This window comes from Chiloscyllium punctatum, chromosome 36 (assembly GCF_047496795.1).
Source record: "Chiloscyllium punctatum isolate Juve2018m chromosome 36, sChiPun1.3, whole genome shotgun sequence".
Classification (NCBI taxonomy): domain Eukaryota; kingdom Metazoa; phylum Chordata; class Chondrichthyes; order Orectolobiformes; family Hemiscylliidae; genus Chiloscyllium; species Chiloscyllium punctatum.
This window is the reverse complement of record NC_092774.1, coordinates 2,911,709-2,932,389: the sequence shown is the minus strand read 5'-3', so window position 1 is coordinate 2,932,389 and position 20,681 is coordinate 2,911,709. Positions and strand designations below refer to the sequence as shown.

General features: G+C 44.0%; 2 protein-coding genes across 2 annotated transcripts in view; both read right to left on the bottom strand.

Moving 5' to 3' along the window:
• LOC140461074 (uncharacterized) overlaps nucleotides 1-20,666 on the bottom strand; it is a 38,512-nt gene extending 17,846 nt beyond the window's left edge. Inside the window, exons 1-5 of the mRNA XM_072555857.1 lie at nucleotides 20,563-20,666; nucleotides 20,074-20,440; nucleotides 5,248-5,390; nucleotides 3,301-3,603; nucleotides 2,892-3,209 (exon numbers count right to left, since the gene is read on the bottom strand). Coding sequence (XP_072411958.1) covers nucleotides 2,892-3,209; nucleotides 3,301-3,603; nucleotides 5,248-5,390; nucleotides 20,074-20,440; nucleotides 20,563-20,608 — 1,177 coding nt within the window. The 5' untranslated portion in view covers nucleotides 20,609-20,666. The remainder of the gene's footprint in view (nucleotides 1-2,891; nucleotides 3,210-3,300; nucleotides 3,604-5,247; nucleotides 5,391-20,073; nucleotides 20,441-20,562) is intronic.
• Nucleotides 7,259-20,069, bottom strand: LOC140460177 (splenic IgW, short secretory form-like). Its single transcript, XM_072554566.1, has 4 exons — nucleotides 18,892-20,069; nucleotides 10,423-10,737; nucleotides 8,331-8,633; nucleotides 7,259-7,512 (listed from the first exon to the last, which is right to left on the bottom strand). Exons 2-4 carry the CDS (start codon nucleotides 10,688-10,690, stop codon nucleotides 7,361-7,363), a joined length of 723 nt encoding a protein of 240 aa, XP_072410667.1. The 5' UTR covers nucleotides 10,691-10,737; nucleotides 18,892-20,069; the 3' UTR covers nucleotides 7,259-7,360.
• Nucleotides 20,667-20,681: the final 15 nt, after the last annotated feature.

The following is a 20,681-nucleotide window of genomic DNA, read 5'->3' as shown; positions in this document are numbered from 1 at the left end:
GCTTAACCCTGCCTTCATAAATGACCAAATGTCACCATCTAACCATCCCTAATGATCAGTGATCTCTCAGCATATAAGCTCTCAGAGTAGTGGAGAACACGCCTTATTGTTGTAAAATCCTGATACTGTTCAGCAAACGAGGTTCAATTTCATTTGCTCCTCAAAACCCATAAACTTTCTGAGTTGGCTATTTTGTGAGGATTGAAGTGTAATGGACTGTGGTCAATAACTGGGTAATGGGGTACATCGGCAAGATGGCAGCAGAGTGGACACTCCAGCTGGAGCTCCTCTGCTCCACCAGTTCCTTTTCTCTTTCCCTTCTCTTTGCTGCAGTTTTTGTTTCTTCCAAAACGTTTAACTTCTAAACTTCCCCAGAGGAATGGAGAAGATGATTCCCAGACTGGAGGGCGTCGTTGGCAAGACCTGGAGGTGAGTTTGAGACCAGGACCGCACAGGGGAAGAGTCTGAGACCAGGACGGCACGGGAAGCAAGTCCTTCTGTGAGTTCTAGACCAGAGGTCATCACGCGAAGGTGACTCCTGGACTGGAGGCTGTCATGGGGAGATGAGTCCTGTACTGGAGGGAGTCATGGGGGAGATGAGTCCTGGACTGGAGGGCATCATGGGGAGATGAGTCCTGGACTGGAGGGCATCATGGGGAGATGAGTCCTGGACTGGAGGCCATCATGGGGAGATGAATCCTGGACTGGATGCCATCATGGGGAGATGAGTCCTGGACTGGAGGGCATCATGGGGAGATGAGTCCTGGACTGGGGGGCATCATGGGGAGATGAGTCCTGGACTGGAGACCATCATGGGGAGATGAGTCCTGGACTGGAGGGCATCATGGGGAGATGAGTCCTGGACTGGAGGGCATCATGGGGAGATGAATCCTGGACTGGATGCCATCATGGGGAGATGAGTCCTGGACTGGAGACCATCATGGGGAGATGAGTCCTGGACTGGAGGGGATCATGGGGAGGTGAGTCCTGGACTGGATGCCATCATGGGGAGATGAGTCCTGGACTGGATGCCATCATGGGGAGATGAGTTCTGGACTGGAGGCCATCATGGGGAGATGAGTCCTGACTGGAGGGCATCATGGGGAGATGAGTCCTGACTGGAGGGCATCACGGGGAGATGAGTCCTGGAATGGAGGCCATCATGGGGAGATGAATCCTGGACTGGAGGCTGTCATGGGGAGATGAGTCCTGGACTGGAGGGCATCATGGGGAGATGGGTCCTGGACTGGAGGGCATCATGGGGAGATGAGTCCTGACTGGAGGGCATCATGGGGAGATGAGTCCTGGACTGGAGGGCATCATGGGGAGATGAGTCCTGGAATGGAGGCCATCATGGGGAGATGAATCCTGGACTGGAGGCTGTCATGGGGAGATGAGTCCTGGACTGGAGGGCATCATGGGGAGATGAGTCCTGGACTGGAGGGCATCATGGGGAGATGAGTCCTGGACTGGAGGGCCATCATGGGGAGATGAGTCCTGGACTGGGGGGCATCATGGGGAGATGAGTCCTGGACTGGAGGCTGTCATGGGGAGATGAGTCCTGGACTGGGGGCCATCATGGGGAGATGAGTCCTGGACTGGAGGGCGTCATGGGGAGATGAGTCCTGGACTGGAGGGCATCATGGGGAGATGAGTCCTGGACTGGAGGGCATCATGGGGAGATGAGTCCTGGACTGGAGACCATCATGGGGAGATGAGTCCTGGACTGGAGGCCATCATGGGGAGATGAGTCCTGGACTGGAGGGCATCATGGGGAGATGAGTCCTGGACTGGAGGGCATCATGGGGAGATGAGTCCTGGACTGGAGGCCATCATGGGGAGATGAGTCCTGACCGGAGGCCAAGAGTACTGGACGCAGGTCCCAGGGGCAAGCCCTAGATTGGAGACCAGAGGGAGAAGGCAAGTCCCACGAGCAAGTCCTGGACTGTCACCACCTGGGGTCGGGGGGTGGGAGGGGCGAAGGGGGAGGCCCTTGCAGACTGGAAGCAAACCCTCGAGTTCTGAAGCCTAGTGTGGTCTGGAGTCTGACTTGGAGAAACGTAGCTTGGGTACTTAAAAAAACATTTTATTCTTATGCTGGACATTGAGTAATTCGAGTATTTTTCAGAACAGAGAACAGAATATTACAATACAGTACAGGCCTTTTGGCCCTCAATGTTGTGCTGGTCTGTGAGACCCATCTGAAGCCCCTCTAACCTCCACTATTCCATTCTCAAAACCTTTCCCTTCCTCTGGTAGACTTTATTTATTCATCTTTCAATTCTATAACAAAGACTTAAGTATCTGTACCTAGGTCTCCTGTATCTAAGATGGCGGCATAAGCAACTACATTGCAAATTTTTCACTGTACTCATTCGAGTGCACGTGTCAATAAAACCAACTCGAATTCTCATTCCAATTTGAATAGAATACTTCACATTTCAACAGTCAAACTGTTCTCAAAGTTTACTTGGCCGTATTGGGACCAGTAGATTTCTCGTGTTCTCTCTCAGCAATTCCACTGACAACCAACATCTTTACAATAGAACAACCGTCTTTTACCAGATCAATGTGATTCATTCACAACCAACCCATCAATGGATTCCAGACATTTGTTGGTCACATTTATATTGCCTTCAGAGAGAGTGATGTCAAAGTTAGCTTCACACAGGAACCTCACCATGTCGTGAGAACAAATGCAGGAAGGGTCCTGTTCCTAAATCAAACTGGAAGACTTAACGATTTAGGTGGCATACATTTTCACCGTCATTGCCCTGCGATGGGAAATATGGAACTACACCCAGGGACAGAATTTGGTCTTTTTGAACTGGCAGAAGGAGAGTTTGTATGAGGATGAATTATGTCAATCTTGGCATCAGCTGAGGTCTTACCTTGAACATTCTTCACCTCCTTCCTGCTGTTAAAGTTGGAGGGTGGATGACTCACTGCACAGGTGAAGACTGAGCCCTTCCACCACTCCTCTGTGCTCACACTCAGGTAGTGCCTGACACTGAATGTCTCTGTCTGCTCCAGAGCAGTGAGGCCAGCACGGGTGTTGGAGGAGATTAGGCTGCCATCCTTCTCCCAGGAGACCTGTATGCTGTCTGGGTAAAATCCAGTGATCACACACTCGAGTGTAACTCTGCTGTGATTCTTGATCTCTTGGGCTGAAGGAGGCAGCAGTCTGACTTTGGGACTTTTTGGCTGAACTGGAACCAATGAACAAAACAAAGATGGTGTTAAACATTTTCCTTTGAGGTTGGCAATGTCAGTGATATAACTTTTCATTCACTTGCCTACCTTTTATGCTCCTTGTTCGTTTTGACACGGAAGAAGAGGAGGAACCACTTTGAGCAGAGCACACAACCTCCACCCCACTCTCCCACTCCTCTGCTGTTGTTCGGAGATGGCTGATGACTATGTATTGGGCACCTTCCTCTCTCTGTGGTTGAGCTCTAACCTCTTCACTTCTCTGCTTCCCATTCACATTCCAGGTGATCCGGACCTGGCTGGGATCAGAACAGACTGCTGTACACACCAGGGTGGCAGTCTTGTTGATCCAAACCTCTTGCATGGAAGGATTTTGGAGAAATAGAGACACTTCTGGGAAAGGGAAAGGAAAAATTTCAGAAGAATTGGCATTTTCTGGTATCAGCAGGTGTCAAATGTTCATGGAAGGCTTTGTTGGCATTAGAATCAATGAAACATGGAGACAGAAGTGGCCTGGAACTGCAATCGTTTTTAATCCAGAATTTCTAGAGCAAATACCTGACCATTGGAAAATCGAAGGGCTATTTAAAGCATGTTTTACAAGTTTTCACCAAGAAAGTACAATCAGTGCATTAAGAAAGAGCCAGATCCAGTTTGAATGTGTTTACTAAGTCTGTGATCAAGAATCCACTGCGAGGACTGTAATTGAGTTGTGGGCTGAGCAGTTTTCAGAGACAACACTGTTAATAAATGTAATCTCTGATTTGTGAAATGGAGTGAGACAGAGATACAAACTGCTCAGCAAAATGAACAACTGAACAAATTTGTTTTCACTGGGTGTGACAGTGGATTGATTCCCGATGTCGCGTACACCAAATCAAAAAGAAGCTCATTTCTTTCAACCAAACACTGTTGCTGCAACCTCTGTGTTGGCATTGTTGGCTCATATCCCACTTGGGTACAAATCTCAAAGCTGGCAGTTCAGGGCAGACCAGAGGGAGTGCTGCACTGTCAGAGGTGTTGTCTTTGGATGAGAAATGAAAATGAGGTCCTGACTGCTGTGTCAAGTGGAAGGTACATATGGCAGAGCACTATTCTGCAGAAAACCAGGAGATCTATTACCAATGTCCTGGCCAATTTTATCACTCACTTATCATCACAAAAGGCAGATTACTAGGTCATTCTTGGATTGACTTTTGTGGGAGCTCGGTCTGTGCAGGTTGGTTACAATGCTTCCTACACTACAAGAGTCACTTCACGTTTAAATACCAATTAAGTGAAGCAGTTTAGGATGTCTGATACTTTTTAACCTCATTGGAGTCAGCACCGGAAGCCTCTGTTTTATGACTCTTATCCCAATGTTTTATTGCCTTGGGCTTCCCTCGCTCCGTTATCTTGGTTTGCAAATCCATTGGTGGCCAGGTCTGAATCTATGGAATTCACTGCCTACCGCTCAGTGACCTGTTTTCCCTCTCTTTCTCTCTCCTCCTCCAAGACACTGTTAATAACCACCTTATTGGCCAAACTTTTGGTCACATCCTTGTCTTACCATTTTTAGACTCAGTTTCAATTCCTCTCTGATTTTTCACCATCTTGGGATGTTCTATCACATTTCAGAAACTCTATAAATGCAAGATGTCATTGATGTTACCACCTGCTGAGGAAGTTGATTCATTTTTACATTGGAAGAGCAACCCTGATGTAATGAAAGCCCTCTGTTGTTGCAGGTTGGAGATCATTTGTATAGAATATTTCCCCACCCCCTCCAACTTCGTTCACAGCCATCAGACTGGGAGGGTAATGATTCATTGAATTTGTCATATGCTCTTCTTTTTTCTTGACTCTTGAAGAATCATCATCACTTCAGATATCCTGCAGTGCCCTGTGTTCTGTACGCAATTTGCATACCAACACATTCACTGTGCAAACCACGACTAAAGTGTCTGCTTTGATCCACACTGATTGCTTACTGTCCAAATCATATTGAGTTAATATTTACAGAGAGAATGATGACTCTGTCTGTGTCCTGGTCAAAACCATTCATGAACACCGTGTACCGACTCCTCTGGCTGCAGTTTGAGCTGATGTTCAGGACAGTGTCTGACAGGGTCACGCCTGTTATTAGCTTCAGATGTTCTGCTTCCATCACCTGCCATTCAGACAGGATGATGAGCAATTTCCTTCCGGATTAACATTGATGATTATATTAGTAACCAAGACTTAATCTTTGCTCTCCCACAATCAATCCTCACAGGGTCAGAAGCACTCCCCATACCATTGTAAAGTGGTGAAATCACAGGGTTAGGGACAGTTCACTCCATATCCTCTCATGGAGACATTAAAAAGAACTTGGTCAATTTGAATTCCTTGTGAACATTAAGTACCTTTCATTGGCTGTTGTCAGTATTCAGGATTGAAGGGAACTTCTCCAATTTTACTGTCGTATGTTTCTATCCAAAACCAACAGATTGTACAAGGCACTAGATAAGACCTTATGTCCTGAATTACCAACTTGTCTCAGAACCAGCATTATTGAAGATAAAGACCAAGTCCTACTTTATTAGATCAAGTTGATAGCCCCAATGGGTGACAAATAATCTTCAAATTCTTGTCAATTCAAGTCAGAGCCAAGAAGCAAGGGTCAAACATTGAGATTGGGACCTTGCAACCCAGCCTGGTTCAGGCAACCAAAAAGTGACCACTTCAAGAAGGAGTAGATTTAGCTGGGAACCATAGACTAGAGTCATAGATAGAGTCATAGAGATGTACAGCATGGAAACAGACCCTTCGGTCCAACCTGTCCATGCCGACCAGATATCCTAACCCAATCTTTTCCCACCTGCCAGCACCCTGCCCATATCCCTCCAAACTCTTCCTACTCATATACCCATTCAAATGCCTCTTAAATTTTGCATTCGTACCAGCCTCCACCACATCCTTTAGCAGCACATTCCATATACATACCACCCTCTGCGTGAAAAAGTCACCCCTTAGGTCTCTTCTATATCTTTCCCCTCTCACCCTAAACCTATGCCCTCTAGTTCTGGACTCCCCGATCCCAGGGAAAAGACTTTGTCTATTTATCCTGTCCATGCCCCTCATAATTTTGTCAACCTCTATAGGGTCACCCCTCAGTCTCCGATGCACCAGGGAAAACAGCCCCAGCCTGTTCAACCTCTCCCTATAGCTCAGATCCTCCAACCCTGGCAACATCCTTGTAAATCTTTTCTGAACCCTTTCAAGTTTCATAACATCTTTCCGATAGGAAGGAGACCAGAATTGCATGCAATATTCCAACAGTGGCCTAACCAATGTCCTGTACAGCCGCAACATGACCTCCCGACTCCTGTACTCAATACTCTGACCAATAAAGGAAAGCATATCAAACGCCTTCTTCACTATCCTATCGACCTGCGACTCTACTTTCAAGGAGCTATGAACCTGCACTCCCAGGTCTCTTTGTTCAGCAACACTCCCTCGGACCTTACCATTAAGTGTATAAGTCCTGCTAAGATTTGCTTTCCCAAAATGCAGCACCTCGCATTTATCTGAATTAAACTCCTTCTCAGCCCATTGGCCCATCTGGTCCAGATCCTGTTGTAATCTGAGGTAACCCTCTTTGCTGTCCACTACACCTCCAATTTTGGTGTCATCTGCAAACTTACTAACTGTACCTCTTATGCTTGCACCCAAATCATTTATGTAAATGACAAAAAGTAGAGGACCCAGCATCGATCCTTGTGGCACTCCACTGGTCACAGGCCTCCAGTCTGAAAAACAACCCTCCACCACCATCCTCTGTCTTCTACCTTTGAGCCAGATCTGTATCCAAATGGCTGGTTCTCCCTGTATTCCATGAGATCTAACCTTGCTAATCAGTCTCCCATGGGGAACCTTGTCGAATGCCTTACTGAAGTCCATATAGATCACATCTACCGCTCTGCTCTCATCAATCTTCTTTGTTACTTCTTAAAAAACCTCAATCAGGTTTGTGAGACATGATTTCCCACGCACAAAGCCATGTTGACTATCCCTAATTACTTCTCACAGTATTTATATTGTCATTCTGGCAAGACACCATGGGCTGGGGATTTGAACCTGCCGGGTGACTTGTAATGAAATTCGAAAGCCAACTCCATTCATAAAGAATTCACAACTTTATTTGACACTTTTGTTGGGCACATTTATATTGGTACTTTTCACCATTTCTGAGGGTCACATTAAGGGTGGTATGGTAGAGCAGTTCTGGTGTAAATGAACAAGGAGGACAAGTGCTTGCAGGATTTCGACATGGACTTTCACCTGGAATTAGAAGAGTTACGAATTTATATGTTATACATTTTTACCTCTCCTTCCCTGTGCTGGGAAATTGGGAGCACAACCACACAGCCTTGAAACTCTGCTCTATCGTATTTATATAAAATCTTAAATGAACCAGATCACATTTTCCAGATGGTAAGATTAAAGAAAAAGACTTGAGCTTGAAGAGAGCAGGAGTATCATTTCAAAACAAATGTTCGGCTATCAATTGATCAATCTCTGGATCAGCCACTGTCCAGAGATAGTGAAGCAGATCTAGGCAATTCTTTCAAATGCCAAGCTGTAAAGGATCCTTCCCCAAGACAGCACTTTGGTAAAGGGAAGATAAGGAGGCGAGTTGAACTGTGAATGGAATCAGTTGGGATATCCAAACAACACGGACAGAGAGTATTTTGTTCAGATAATCGAATGTCAGATATTTAAATGTCAGATAACATAGTTTGGCCAAGCATCAGGACCTTGTGATATCGTTTGGATAATCCAAAATTTGGATAATTGACGTTCGAATAATCGAGTTTCCTCTGTATTAGATGAGCCATTCAAACACCCAGCCTCACTATCCTCCTTATTGGATTCACACAGAGTCAAACTGAGCAAGGGTGAATAGCTAATTCACTGCTGGCTGTTTCCCTGTCCAATGGACTGTCTTTTCAATATTGGTTCCCTATCAAAACACAAAATACTGAGCATTACGTCTTTCCCAATAGCTGCAATATTAGAGACATGTCTCATAGACTGAGGGGAGGCATTAACATGTTAAATTAACTCAGGATATCTTTCTCCCACGCAGATCCACTTACCCTGTTGGTATTTCATGTTGATCAGCTTCTTGAAATTCGAAGGTGGGTGCAAGACTTCACAAGTGTATTCATCGCCTTCCTTCCAATTCACCATGGATACAGTCAGGTAAGAGATTGTTTCGAAGGTAGTGTCATCTCTCCGTTGGGAAGAGAGAAGAACACCACTTTGGTCTGCTTGGCCTTTCTTCCAGGAAACCTGGATATTGTCAGGAGCAAACCCGGATATAACACAGCCCAGGACAGCATTTTGATTGGAGATAAAATCCGCAGGTGGGACAAGGCTGGTGATGTTTGGCTCTTGAACTGTAACACATTGCAATGTTGCAGATCACACAATGGTTTTGCAACTGGAAAGATTTTCTCTATTCCTTCTATATTTAGAGAAAGGCTTTTAGTGTCAACCCCCTTCACAAATTCCTCTTGACTTCTCTTGAAATCCTTGGTTCCTGATAGTGCTAGGTGCTGACCAATGGGCCAAAGCTTTTTAATATTTTACCTTGAGCCAATTGCTGGAGAATTTCCTGTTTGTACTTTAAAATCCTGCAGTGCCGATTAACAGTTTGAGATTAACACCTTTATGGCAGCACTTTATAAAATTGTTGTTGACCCTTTCGGGATCAGGTAGAATTATCAATTCTCCATAACAATTGAGAGAAGATTAGTTATTCCCCCCTGCATTAGCCCAATTCAATGCTATAGAAATTAATCTGAGAGGGGCATGGTGTAACTCTAAGTCGACATCACTAAAATAGCAGCCTCTTACTTACTTACCATCCATCCATCTTCAATGCCCATTGACTTTAATGGTGGAATGAAAGCATTGTTATAAATTAAATTCGCTAATTCTATATGGGATGCAGGAATTGACAAAACTGGAGTTGCAAATCAAAAATATTTAAGGGTTCCCAGATAAGTTGTTAAGTCTGCTTCTAAAATACCAAAGAATGTGGTGCTGGAAAAACACAGCTGGTCAGGCAGTATCTGAGGAGCAGGAGAATCGACGTTTTGGGCATAAGCCCTTCATCAGGAATCAAGAGGAATGACATATATCCACAACGTTGATTCTTCTGCTGCTTGGATGCTGCCTGACCGGCTGTGTTTTTCCAGCACCACACTCTTTGACTCTGATCTCCAGCATCTGCTGTTCTCACTTTCTCCAGCTTTGGAAATACCAAATGCTTTCTGAGTTGTATTAATAAAGGGCAGAGCAGCAAGGAATTTAGTCATAAACCATTGTAAATCACTGATCAGGCGTTAAATCGGGGTTTTGTCTCCTGTTCTAGGTACCACACTTCAGAAAGGGTGGAAATAGTGCAGTGGATATTTCGTGGAATGTTCCAGGGATGGAATAATTCAGTTATACTGTGTGGATTGGAGATAGTAGGCTAGTTCTCCTTAAGTCAAGCAGAGAAGGTTCAGGTGAGAGTAAGTGGATGGGTTCAAATTTATGTGGGTTTTGATGGAGTAGATGGGCAGAAATTGTTCCCAAGCCCAGATAGAGGACATAGATCTAAAAAAAAAGGCAAAAATGGAAGCGAGAGTGTAGAAGAGGAGGATTTTTAAAAATAGAAACATGATAATGGGCAATTTGAAAGGAAATGATGGAGGCAGATTCAGTGTTACTTTTCAAAACAGAATTGGATAACTGCTTGAACCTATGAGGAAAGGACAGTAGAACTGGGACTAATTTGGCACCTCTTTCAAAGAGCAGACAGGCACAATGACCATCCCCACATGAATCTGTACCAATATCTGATTGAGAGGAGGGCTCTAAAATTAGGCACAAAATGGACTGAATTGTGCCAAATACACTTTGCCCAATATTCACTTTCATTGACTTCTCTCGAACTGAATATTGAGTGAGTGGTATCACAGGTAACAGCAGTTCACCCTGCCATGACCATGGATTGCAGGATTCCTCTGTACATGTTTATCTTATTACTGCCAGCACTGCTGGTGTACAGGGATAAAATCCACAGGCACAACAATTTCGGGGGTTCTGTTGTGCAATAATCTCCTATATCTGGTAATGAAGGTTTCTTTTCCAAATTAATCTTGTGATATCAACAGTTAAATAATGACAGTTACTAACTTTTCGGTGTTTCAAACTGACGTTTCTCCATGTTGTTTGAGTTGTAGCCTGCCTGGCAGTAGTAGAATCGATTGGTTTTCCAATCTGCTGCAGAGACTTTGAGCACACTGCTCATTGTGTACTTCTTATCATTCCCCTGGACTGCAGGATACTTGCTGATTCCAGTGGTAATGACCCCACTGTCACTGGACCATGTCTGACGAATACTCCTGGGATGAAAGTCCTTGACCAGACAGAGGAGGCTGATCTCAGCTTGGTTTGAGTTCATGCCACAGGAAGGATTGGGGATGTAGACCAATGGTGCAGACTGGGCAACTGAAATATAAATATTTGCACACAGATTAGAGCAACAACAAATGCAGTTTGGTCAGGCAGAGCTCAAGAGATTTTCTGATGTATAAAACCAGCCGATTTCTAAATGAATTACAAACAACATGGAGGAAATGAAGGGTAAATTGAAGGACAGCAGTGAGTAATTTTAACCTGCAACAGAGAGAGGCAAGTACAATGGATTGGGTGGAATATAAATTTTACTCTCATTAAAATGTTATTCACTATCAGCATCAATCAACTCTGATATTGAGTGGGATGTGAAACCAGCTTTGCACCAAGTTTGGTCAGTTTCCCAATGGCAGGATAAGCAAAAAGTTTCAGCAGAAAGTCAAAAACGTACAAGAGTCCTGCAGAGCAGGAACACTGACTGAAAAAACAGCAAATGTCAGGATAAACTGGAGCAAGTGAGGAACGAATATGTGAAAATAAGACAATCAACAATGACACCCAGGCATAAAGCGAAAGGAGGTGGGTGCTTAAAACTGTGAAGAAAAGGGAACCTAATCTTTGCTGTCAAATGATTAGTAGAATAATCATATATTTACTTTGCAAGTTATAAATAACTTGTTGAAACCTTGTTTTCAAGTATAAGATATGATTAAACAAAGCAGTTAACATTTACAGCTAAATTGTTAAATATCCCTTTCACAATTTAGACAGTTTGCCAAGAAAGTTACAGTGGTCATAAAGTGCATGTGAGTTAGAGAGAGAACTGAGGGCAGAAGAGGAAAATTGTGTCTGTTCAATATTGCATCAAAATTACTGAGGCGAAATCTGAAGCTATAAATTCAAAAAGTACTTCTAACCACTGGTGAAACAGATTCTATAAAACAGCTACAAACCAATCCGTGTTGAGGGGAAAGTTTCACAGGACAGAACCATTTAATATGGTCCTGGATTGACAGACTGGAAACACACAGTATCCATTGATGTGTTTCCAGGTTTAACTTGGCTGATGAAAGGGATACTCAGTTACTGATCTTCCAAAATCTTGCTATTTATTATTGACATGAAAGGCTTTGGAATGTTGAACATCCTAGTCCACAACAAAAGACCAACAACAATTGAGGTGACCTGCTCCCGTCCTGGGAGATAGCATCAAGGTCAAAAGTGACATGTTCCTCCCAAGCACACTACACTCACCATATATTGCATCTCAGATAGCACATTGGTTCTCTCTCAAACAGTTTTCCAAAAGAAACACCCGAAAGCTGTGAATTATAGAAGGAATGAAGTTTTTCTTATTTATTCACGGGATGAGGGCATCACTGGCTAGTTGTAACAGGTCGCTTTTTTCAGAAAATAGTGAAACAAAATCAATCAGCTGTAGGCATTAGAAATCAGAGTAAAAACACTTGATAGAGAATTAATTCTATTTCTCCCTCCACAGATGCTGATGGAGCTGCTGAACTTTTCCAGTGTGGGTGACAGGATCATATCAGTCAACATCGTTTCCAGGTGACAGTCTTTCACATCCTGCAACCAGTGGGCAGTAAGTCTAGTTCATGATGGATCAGTGGATCAAACAGTGTTGGGAAGTGGGGGTCAGGAGATGGATCTGGGGATAACTTTGATAAATTCCTGAGACTGTCAGCATTGTGCTGAAGGACAGCAGTAATGAGGAGAATGATGAGCGTAACTGTATCGGCTGCAGAGAGCTGGAATTGATAAAATTCAGGGTGAACCTGGCCTTGAGTGATTCTGGTGAGAGTGAATCTCAGCCCAGGTTACAATCTGCCCTGGTCTCTTTCTGACTGTACTCAATGGGATTGAAAATCTGAGCAGCTGGAAAACACACAGATGATTCACTGGAACCTGATGTGTTCTACAGCCAAGACCAAATTCACCCTCAGTGTATCCTCGGTGATACCTCATGTCAGGTCTGTGGGTAATTCTGACTCAGCCAGAGGCAAAGGACTCTCTGGTCCATGAGAGCTCAAGGTGCAACAGATCCAGGATGGTTCAGAGTTTTAGGAAATCAAGTGGGGGGGAGATTAAGCAGCCTGGGGTTATTTTCTTTGGAAGAGTTGATTACGGTAATGTTCCCTTATGGCCCTGGTATAATGCAGACAATAGCTGTTCACTCAGCAGTGGCTCAGTGGTCACAGTCTCACTTTAAACCTGAAGGTTGAGGGTTTAAGCTGATTCTTGGAGCACAACATCCAGGTTGATATTACTGAGGGAGTGCTACAGTGTTGGAGGGGCTGGTCTTTTAGATCAGACATTAAACTGACTTCTCAAAGTGTCGTCCAGTATTTATCCCCCCTCTAACATCATTAAAAACTGTCAGTATCTTATTGGTCATGGGGTCCTGGTTTAATGACGTATTCACTGCTTCCCAAAACTGACAGCACTTCAAATCTATTCAAAAGCTATAAACTGGTCAGGTATGTCCTGAACTCATGGAAGGTGCAATAAAAATACAAGTTATTTCCTTCGCAACTACTTTGAGCACATGACAATGAGTATTGGCTAATATAATAAAGGAGCTTTGATAGCTAGACAGAATATGCAGCACAGGATGTGTCCATTCAGCCCAACCAGTCCATGCTGGTATTTCTGGTCCACTCAAGCCTCCTTTTATTGTATTCATTCCTGGAGTGAGGGGGTCACTGTCTGAGGCAGCATTAATTACCTCTCCCTAATTGCCCCAGAGAACATGAGGGTGAGATGTTTCTTGAACCCCTGCTGACCATTTAGTATATGGACACCCATGCATGTTCGAAAAGGTGTTGCAGCATTTGAGGCCAGTGACAGTAAAGATCCAATAATATAGCTCCAGGTCAAGATGCTGTGTGGATTGGAAGGGAACATGTAGGTGGAGATGTTCCAAAGTATTTGCTGCCGTTGTCCTTCTAGATGGTGATGGTTGTAGGTTTGCAAGGTGCTATTGAAGGAACCTTAGTGAGTTGTTGCAGTAGATAGTACACACTGCTGTCACTAAGCATTGATGGTGGAGGGAGCAGATGTTGAGGGGTTGGATGGGATGCTAATCAGTTCTGTCATATTTCCTCATCTGAACCATCATAGCCATCCATTCCCTTTCTCCTCACAGCCTTGTCTAGCTTCCCTTTAAATCCATCTCCACTCTTCACTTCAATGACTCCATCCTTTAACAATTTCACATTCTCACCACTCTTCGGCTGAAGAGGTTCCAATTGGATTCCTTGGGAACAGTCTTATACTGATGGCCTCAAGATATGCCGTTTAAGATAAAGATGAGGAGAAATTTTGTCTCATAGATTAGATTCCCTACAGTGTAGAAACAGGCCATTTGACCCAACAAGTGCACACCGACCGTCCGAAGAGGAACCCACCCAGACTCATTTCCCTCTGACTATGCACCTAAGACTATGGGCAATTTGCCAATCCACCTGACCTGCAAATCTTTGGATTGTGGGAGGAAACCGGAGCACCCGGAGGAAACCCAAGCAGACATGGGGAGAGTGTGCAAACTCCACACAGACAGTTGCCCAAGAATGAAATCGAACCCGGGTCCCTGGCGCTGTGAGGCTGCAGTGTTAACCATTGAGCCACAATGCCGCCAAGAAGGTAGTGAATCTGTGAAATGTTTTCCTGCAAAGGACTGTCGAGGGTCTGTCATTACGTATATTCAATATTGGCATAGACAGATTTTTAATCACAAAGGGAATCAAGGATTATGGAAAAAAGGTAGGAAAATGGAGTGGAGGATGATCAGATCAGTCATGATCTCATTGAATGGTGGAACAGAATCAATGGGCTGAATGGTCTACTCTGTCTTAGATCTTCCCCACAAGGTGAAACATTCTCCTTCTACTCCATTCGATCAAAACCTTTCAGAACATTAACAATCTTGATTTAGTCACCCCTCAGCCTTCTCTATCCAAGAGAGAAGACACCCGGTGGCCTGTCAATCCTTTCATTGTGTGTCACTCACACACAGGAACATAGGAACAGGAGTGGGCTACTGAGTCTCTCAAGCCTGACCTGCCATTCTAGATCATGGCTGACCATCCCCTCAATTCCATTCTCCTGCTTTATCTCCATTTCCCGTAACGTCATCAGTCTCCAGATCCATACTGATTTCTGTCTTGAACCTGATCAATGATCGTACTTCCACAGCCCTCTGGGTAGAGAGTTCCAAAAGATTCACCATCCTCTGAAAGAGGAAATTCCTCCTCATCTCAATTGGAAATGGCCTGCCTCTCATCCTAAGTCTTTTGGTTCCCCCGACTCTAATCGCCAGCCAAGGGAAACATCCTGTTCACATCAGCCCCTGTAAGAATTTTGTATATTCAGTCAGATCACCTCTCATTCTTCAAACTCCAAAAAATACAGACACAGTTTCCACAGTTTCCTCAATCCCTCTTTATTAAACAACCCTGCCAGGGATTAGTCTGGTAAACAACCATTGCACTGCCTGCACAGCAAGTATTATCTGTTCTTGGATAAGGAGACCAAAACTGTACACAATGTTCTGGGTGTGGTCTCACCAAGGCCCTATACAACTGCAGTAAGGCACCTTTCCTTGTGGACTCATATCCCCATGTAATTAATCCCAACATCCTGTTTGCTTTCTTTGGTAATTGTGGCACCCACCTGCTAGGTTTGAGTGACTCATGAACAAGGACACCCAGATCCCTTTGGACACTCGCACTTCCAAATCAGACTTTCTGTTTTTTCCTGTCAAAGTGAATAACTTCAGACTTCTATATAATATATTTTAAAAGCCCAATTCTAGCCCATTCACAAAGCCAGTCCAAATCTTCCTGAAGCCTGTTTGCACCCTCCTCACAAATAATGTTCCCAGCCAGTTTGATGTCATCAGCAAATTTATAAACATCCCCATTGGTCCCCACATCCATGTCATTTATACGGATTGTGAGCATTTATGGAACTAGCATTGACCCTTGGAGTATCTCACCAGTAACAGTCTGCTGTCCTGAGAATGATCAATTTATTCCAACTCTCTGCTTCTGTCTAGTCACTGATTCTCCATTCAGACTTATATATTCCCCCAAGTCTAATTTATTATCCCCAGTATGGGAATTTAAAGGCAGAGAGTCACAGAGATGTCCCGCACAGAAACAGACCTTTTGGTCCAACTCGTTCATGCCAACCAGATATCCTAAACTAATCTCATCTCTGACATTCCGGGAAAACAGCCCCAGTCTCTTCAGCCTCTCCCTGTAGATCAAATCCTTCAACCTTGGCAATATCCTTGTAATTTTTTTCTGAACTTTATCAAATTTCACAACATTCTTCTGATCGGAGGGAGACCAAAATTGCACACAGTATTCCACAACTGGCCGAACCAATGTCCTGTACAGCCGCAGCATGACCTCTCAACTCCGAAACTGGATGCTTTCACCAATTGCCTTCTTCACTATCTTACCTACTTTCAACTCCACTTTAAAGGAGCTCTTAACATGCACCCCAAAGTCTCTTTGTTCAGCAACTCTCCCCAGGCCCTTACCATTAAGTGGATAAGTCCTGCCCTGATTGGCCTTTCCAAAATGCTCTCAAAAGTTTTCTGAAAATCCAGATGCCACATCCACTGGCACCCCTCTGTCTATGCTGCGTGTATCAGTGTATGGTGGCTCTTTGGTGGAACAAACCACTCAATCTACCCCCCTGTTACTGTCCCAGAGGGCTGTCAAATGTTTTCCTTTCAATATTAATCTGATGTTGATCTTTACAATAGAATCTGATTCTTCTGTCCTTTCAGCCAGAATATAACAGATCACAGGAACTCCCTGAGTAAATGAGGTTGCCTTAAATTTTATCCTGAATTACTAACTGTAAAAATTTCCTCAACTCCACCATCAGACTGACTGGACTGTGTCAGTGATAGGTTTGCTTTTAATTTATTCCCTTATATCCTGCATCCACTTTCTCAGTGTCATTGAGAATTTTAAACACCTTTTCCCACCACTGAGCCAATCAGATTAAAAGCTCCGAGATCCTCAATAATAAATGCTGAGAGATTTGAAATGTCTGTTCAATGCTGACAGGATCTCACACCATACAGTGTACTGGGTCTCATCCAGTATATTACAGTCCAGTATCAACATCCTACTGCAGACCTCACCCCCTCACACTGAACTGATCCTTTCAGCATCTTTCCAGAATGTTCCAGCTTTAACCCCATTGATGGGGGGAGTGGGGGAGGGGGCACTGTTCCATTGGCATTGTAGGTCACAGAGGGAGAGAGAGAGAGAGGAGAAAGGTAAAGGTTATGGAATGAAAGCGGGAGAAGAAGAGAAATAGAGACCAAAGAAAAGGGAAGGAACTGACAACAAAGGAAGAAAAGGTAGTGGAATACAAAAAGAAAGATGAGAAAGGAGGTAGAGCTCACTCAGTGAGTAAATTCAGACAAGAGTTTGAACAACGACAACTGCAGAAACACACCTAAAATTACCCAAGTACAAGAAATATTTGTTCAGTGTTTTATATTTTCCTGAGGACGAAGAATGGGAATTACACAGACCGCAGTGTTTCACTCCAGTTAAACTGACCCCTCACTCAGTGTTTGTGATCAGGGATGTTTCCACATACAATCTACACTGCAGCCAAGAACTTCCTTCTGGGAAGGTAAGAGAAAACTGGGGTATTCAGATCGCCTGCCTGTTCCACACAGTGCCTGGTATTCAATTCCAGGTCAGTCCCTGAAATTCAGGATCAGGCTTTGGGCAGGAGGAGTGACAAGTCGGAAACTGCCTGATCCGTCTCACTCCCCGGGAGGAATTTCTCTCCCAGTGAATCCAGGGAGATCGAGGAAACTTTACTGTGTGCTTTTTGTAAAATTCATCTTTTTAGGTAAATGTCCTCAGGGGGACATGTTGAAATCATCATTGTCCTTCCTGTTAATTTAGTTAACGATGTTATTAAAATAAATTCATTTTAAAAGAATGAAGAAAACTCATTGTAAAAAGCACACTGGAGAATATCATCGTGCTCAGGAATAATGATAGAATCAGTTTCCTTCACAAAACTCTTGTTCCACAGGAAAGTTGTGAAATATCAATTCAAGCTCCTTGATCTCGAGTGGATATAAACCTGTCCCTGAAAAAGGATCATCCCCTTCCTTTCCCATAAGCCTTACTTCCATTTGAGGGACCATCTCCATTAAAAGGAGCAGTGGTCAGAACTGGCTGAATATTAATAACCTTGTTCCACTGACACTAAACCCTTTGGACTTAGACTCACGGTGAGATTTAATCACCGTCCAGCTCATATATTAGGGTGAAGCTTCCTTGTCAAATGTTTTAATCCAATGATTGTAAACGTTGAAACAGCGAAGAGGAAAAATATGCTATCCATGAATTTAAAAATAATCAATTCCATGCTATTATTGCCCAAGAACGATTTCAACCAAGCAGAAACTCTTCTGTTCTCAACCTTTCAGCGTGGGTCTAGTTAGAGATTTCAGCGTGAGAGAGGGTTTAAAATCTCACAGCTAATGAAACCATTCATGTCAAAGCACACCCTAAATCCTGTCTCAATCAGACACAACTTCATTCCACACCCACAGCCTGTTTGCTGTCTGTCTGGACTGCTCAGTGGAATATGCTGCAAATTTGTTGGGATGAGGGATTTTTAATAAACACTCATCCCTGTATCTCACTCTGTTCAAATTATTTCTCTCAGTTCGCAAAATTATCAAGTAAAATCAGGAACTTAACACTTTTAAAACTGTTCAACAAGGTATGAACTATAAAAAAAACAAAAATGGAAAAGACTGTAACACCAATTTTACATCACAACAGAATTGGATCCTGTCTTTTAACTGAGATTATAACAAAATCCCAACCTGCCTCCAAATATCCAACAGTCGAAAATCATTAAACCTACCCCAATCCAGCAAGTATCCTAAATAATGTAATCTGGATCAAGCTGAGCATGTTAAACAGATTCCAGAACCTTCATTAGGTTTTCTGAGGTTTAATATTAACGATTGAGAATAAATCTAGTCTCAGGTTTCAGCTCCAGTTACTGGGTATATTCTTGACTCTGCAGAAATTCACCTCTCTGGGATGGAATCATGTAATTGTCCAAAATATCTCACTGATTTTACTGAATTATCAAATTCACTAAACACACATTAAATACAATAAATAGTCGAAAATAGTAGAATTGAGAAGCTTGTCTTACCTGAAGTCACTTCCAGGAAGGTTCCGCTCCCCCAGTAGTACCACTGTGCTCTGTCTCTTCATTCACCAATACAATAACTGACCCTGAGCTCAATATATAATAATCCCCAGGGAATTAAACATAAACTGTGTTTTAACCCGGAGCAGCCACTTCCTGTATTTTCATCTGAAATTCCATCCTGATCCTGTCCCAAATGTATCGAAAAATGAGGTGTTTTTACAGTTTTCCTGTCTGTGGTACACCAACTCCTGCAAGTTATCCATAAAAAGAATCACCTCCTTTTTGTCTTGTTTTCTCCCAGGAATCGACATTTTCCCTGACAATCCCAGTCAGTGTTTAGATATTTCACTCTGGGAAACAGGAATGTGAAATCCATGGATACACACTGTCATTAGGAGCGTGGCAGTTTGTGTCAGGTTTTGTGCTGCTGTGGTAGTATATCCATCACAGTGTTTCAGCCGGGCTCAGAAACCACAGCTACAGGATCCAGCCCGAAATCAAATGTCCCAAACAACTCCCCAGTCTGTGTCCGAGTATCTCCCACACTCCAGGAGTCAATGCCAGGGTTTTCAGGATTGTATGGGAAGCTGGGGGAATCCACAAGGAGTTTTCATTCTCCATCATCCTCTCTCTGTTCCTCACTGTTCTGTCCATCTTTCAAATGATATCTTCACAGAAAGTTGTTCCCATACCCAGATTATTGAATTGGATCTGATTTATTTCCACAGCTCAGGAAGTAAAGCCAGTGATAGCACCCGGAGAGAGCAGTTTAAATAGATTTCCAGTGGCAGGTTTTTGAATGGGGAGACCCCCATCTCGCTCACTGTGTCACTCCAGTATGTATGCACTGTGATAGGGAGCCGTACATGAACCTCCTCCCCTTTCCCTGACACTGAGTCCGGTCAGATTTCACATTTAACCCGATCACACTGACACTGCTCCAAGTGAGCAATGCTGTTCTGATTCTCCCTGCCCAGGGACTGCCCTTTCCTGTTTCAGTCCAGAGAGATCTTTGTTCATGTCCCGAACTCCTTTTCTCATCATATCACCCGTGCCAGGAATCAGCAGTGAATAAACCCATTTCCCCATTCCCAGTACCAGCAGATCCCAACACAGTCAGGATGGGAATGAAGCTGTGCTGGTAGCTGGGGGGTGTGTGTGTGATAGTTCCTCCCTTTTCACTGATTCCCCTGACTGTCGATTCTCTCAGTGAGTTTTTGTCCCAGTCCAGCCCCATTTCCTCTCACTGTGTCTCTCGCACAGTAATACATGGCGGTGTCATCCACTCTCAGATTTGTCACCTGTAGATAAGATGTGGTCGTGTCCTTGGAAGGGGTGAATCGGCCTTGAACTCCTGGTGCGTAGTACTTGCTACTTTCTGAATAATAGTACAGCAGCCATTCCAGCCCTTTTCCAGGGACCTGTCTCACCCAGTGCATGCCGTAGCTGCTGAGGCTGAACCCACTCACTGTACAGGTCAGTCTGACAGACCCCCCCGGCTTTTTCACAACTGACTCAGGCTGTGTCAGCACGATCTGAGAGCGGACACCTGTGAATAACAGAGAAACAGAAGAGAGCTCACTTTAATAAACTGGTCAGATAAACAGAGAGTCCCAGAATCTGAGAAGAAGCAGCCTCACTGTGTGGGGAGAAAGCCCCGGGAACTCTCACCTGTCAGACAGAGCAGAAGGACACAGAGATAAGGAGTAATCCCCATCGCCGTGTGGAAGCAGAGACAGAGTTAGACACTCCAGAGATCCGGCTGCTTCAGGGCACCTTTGTCTGGAGCT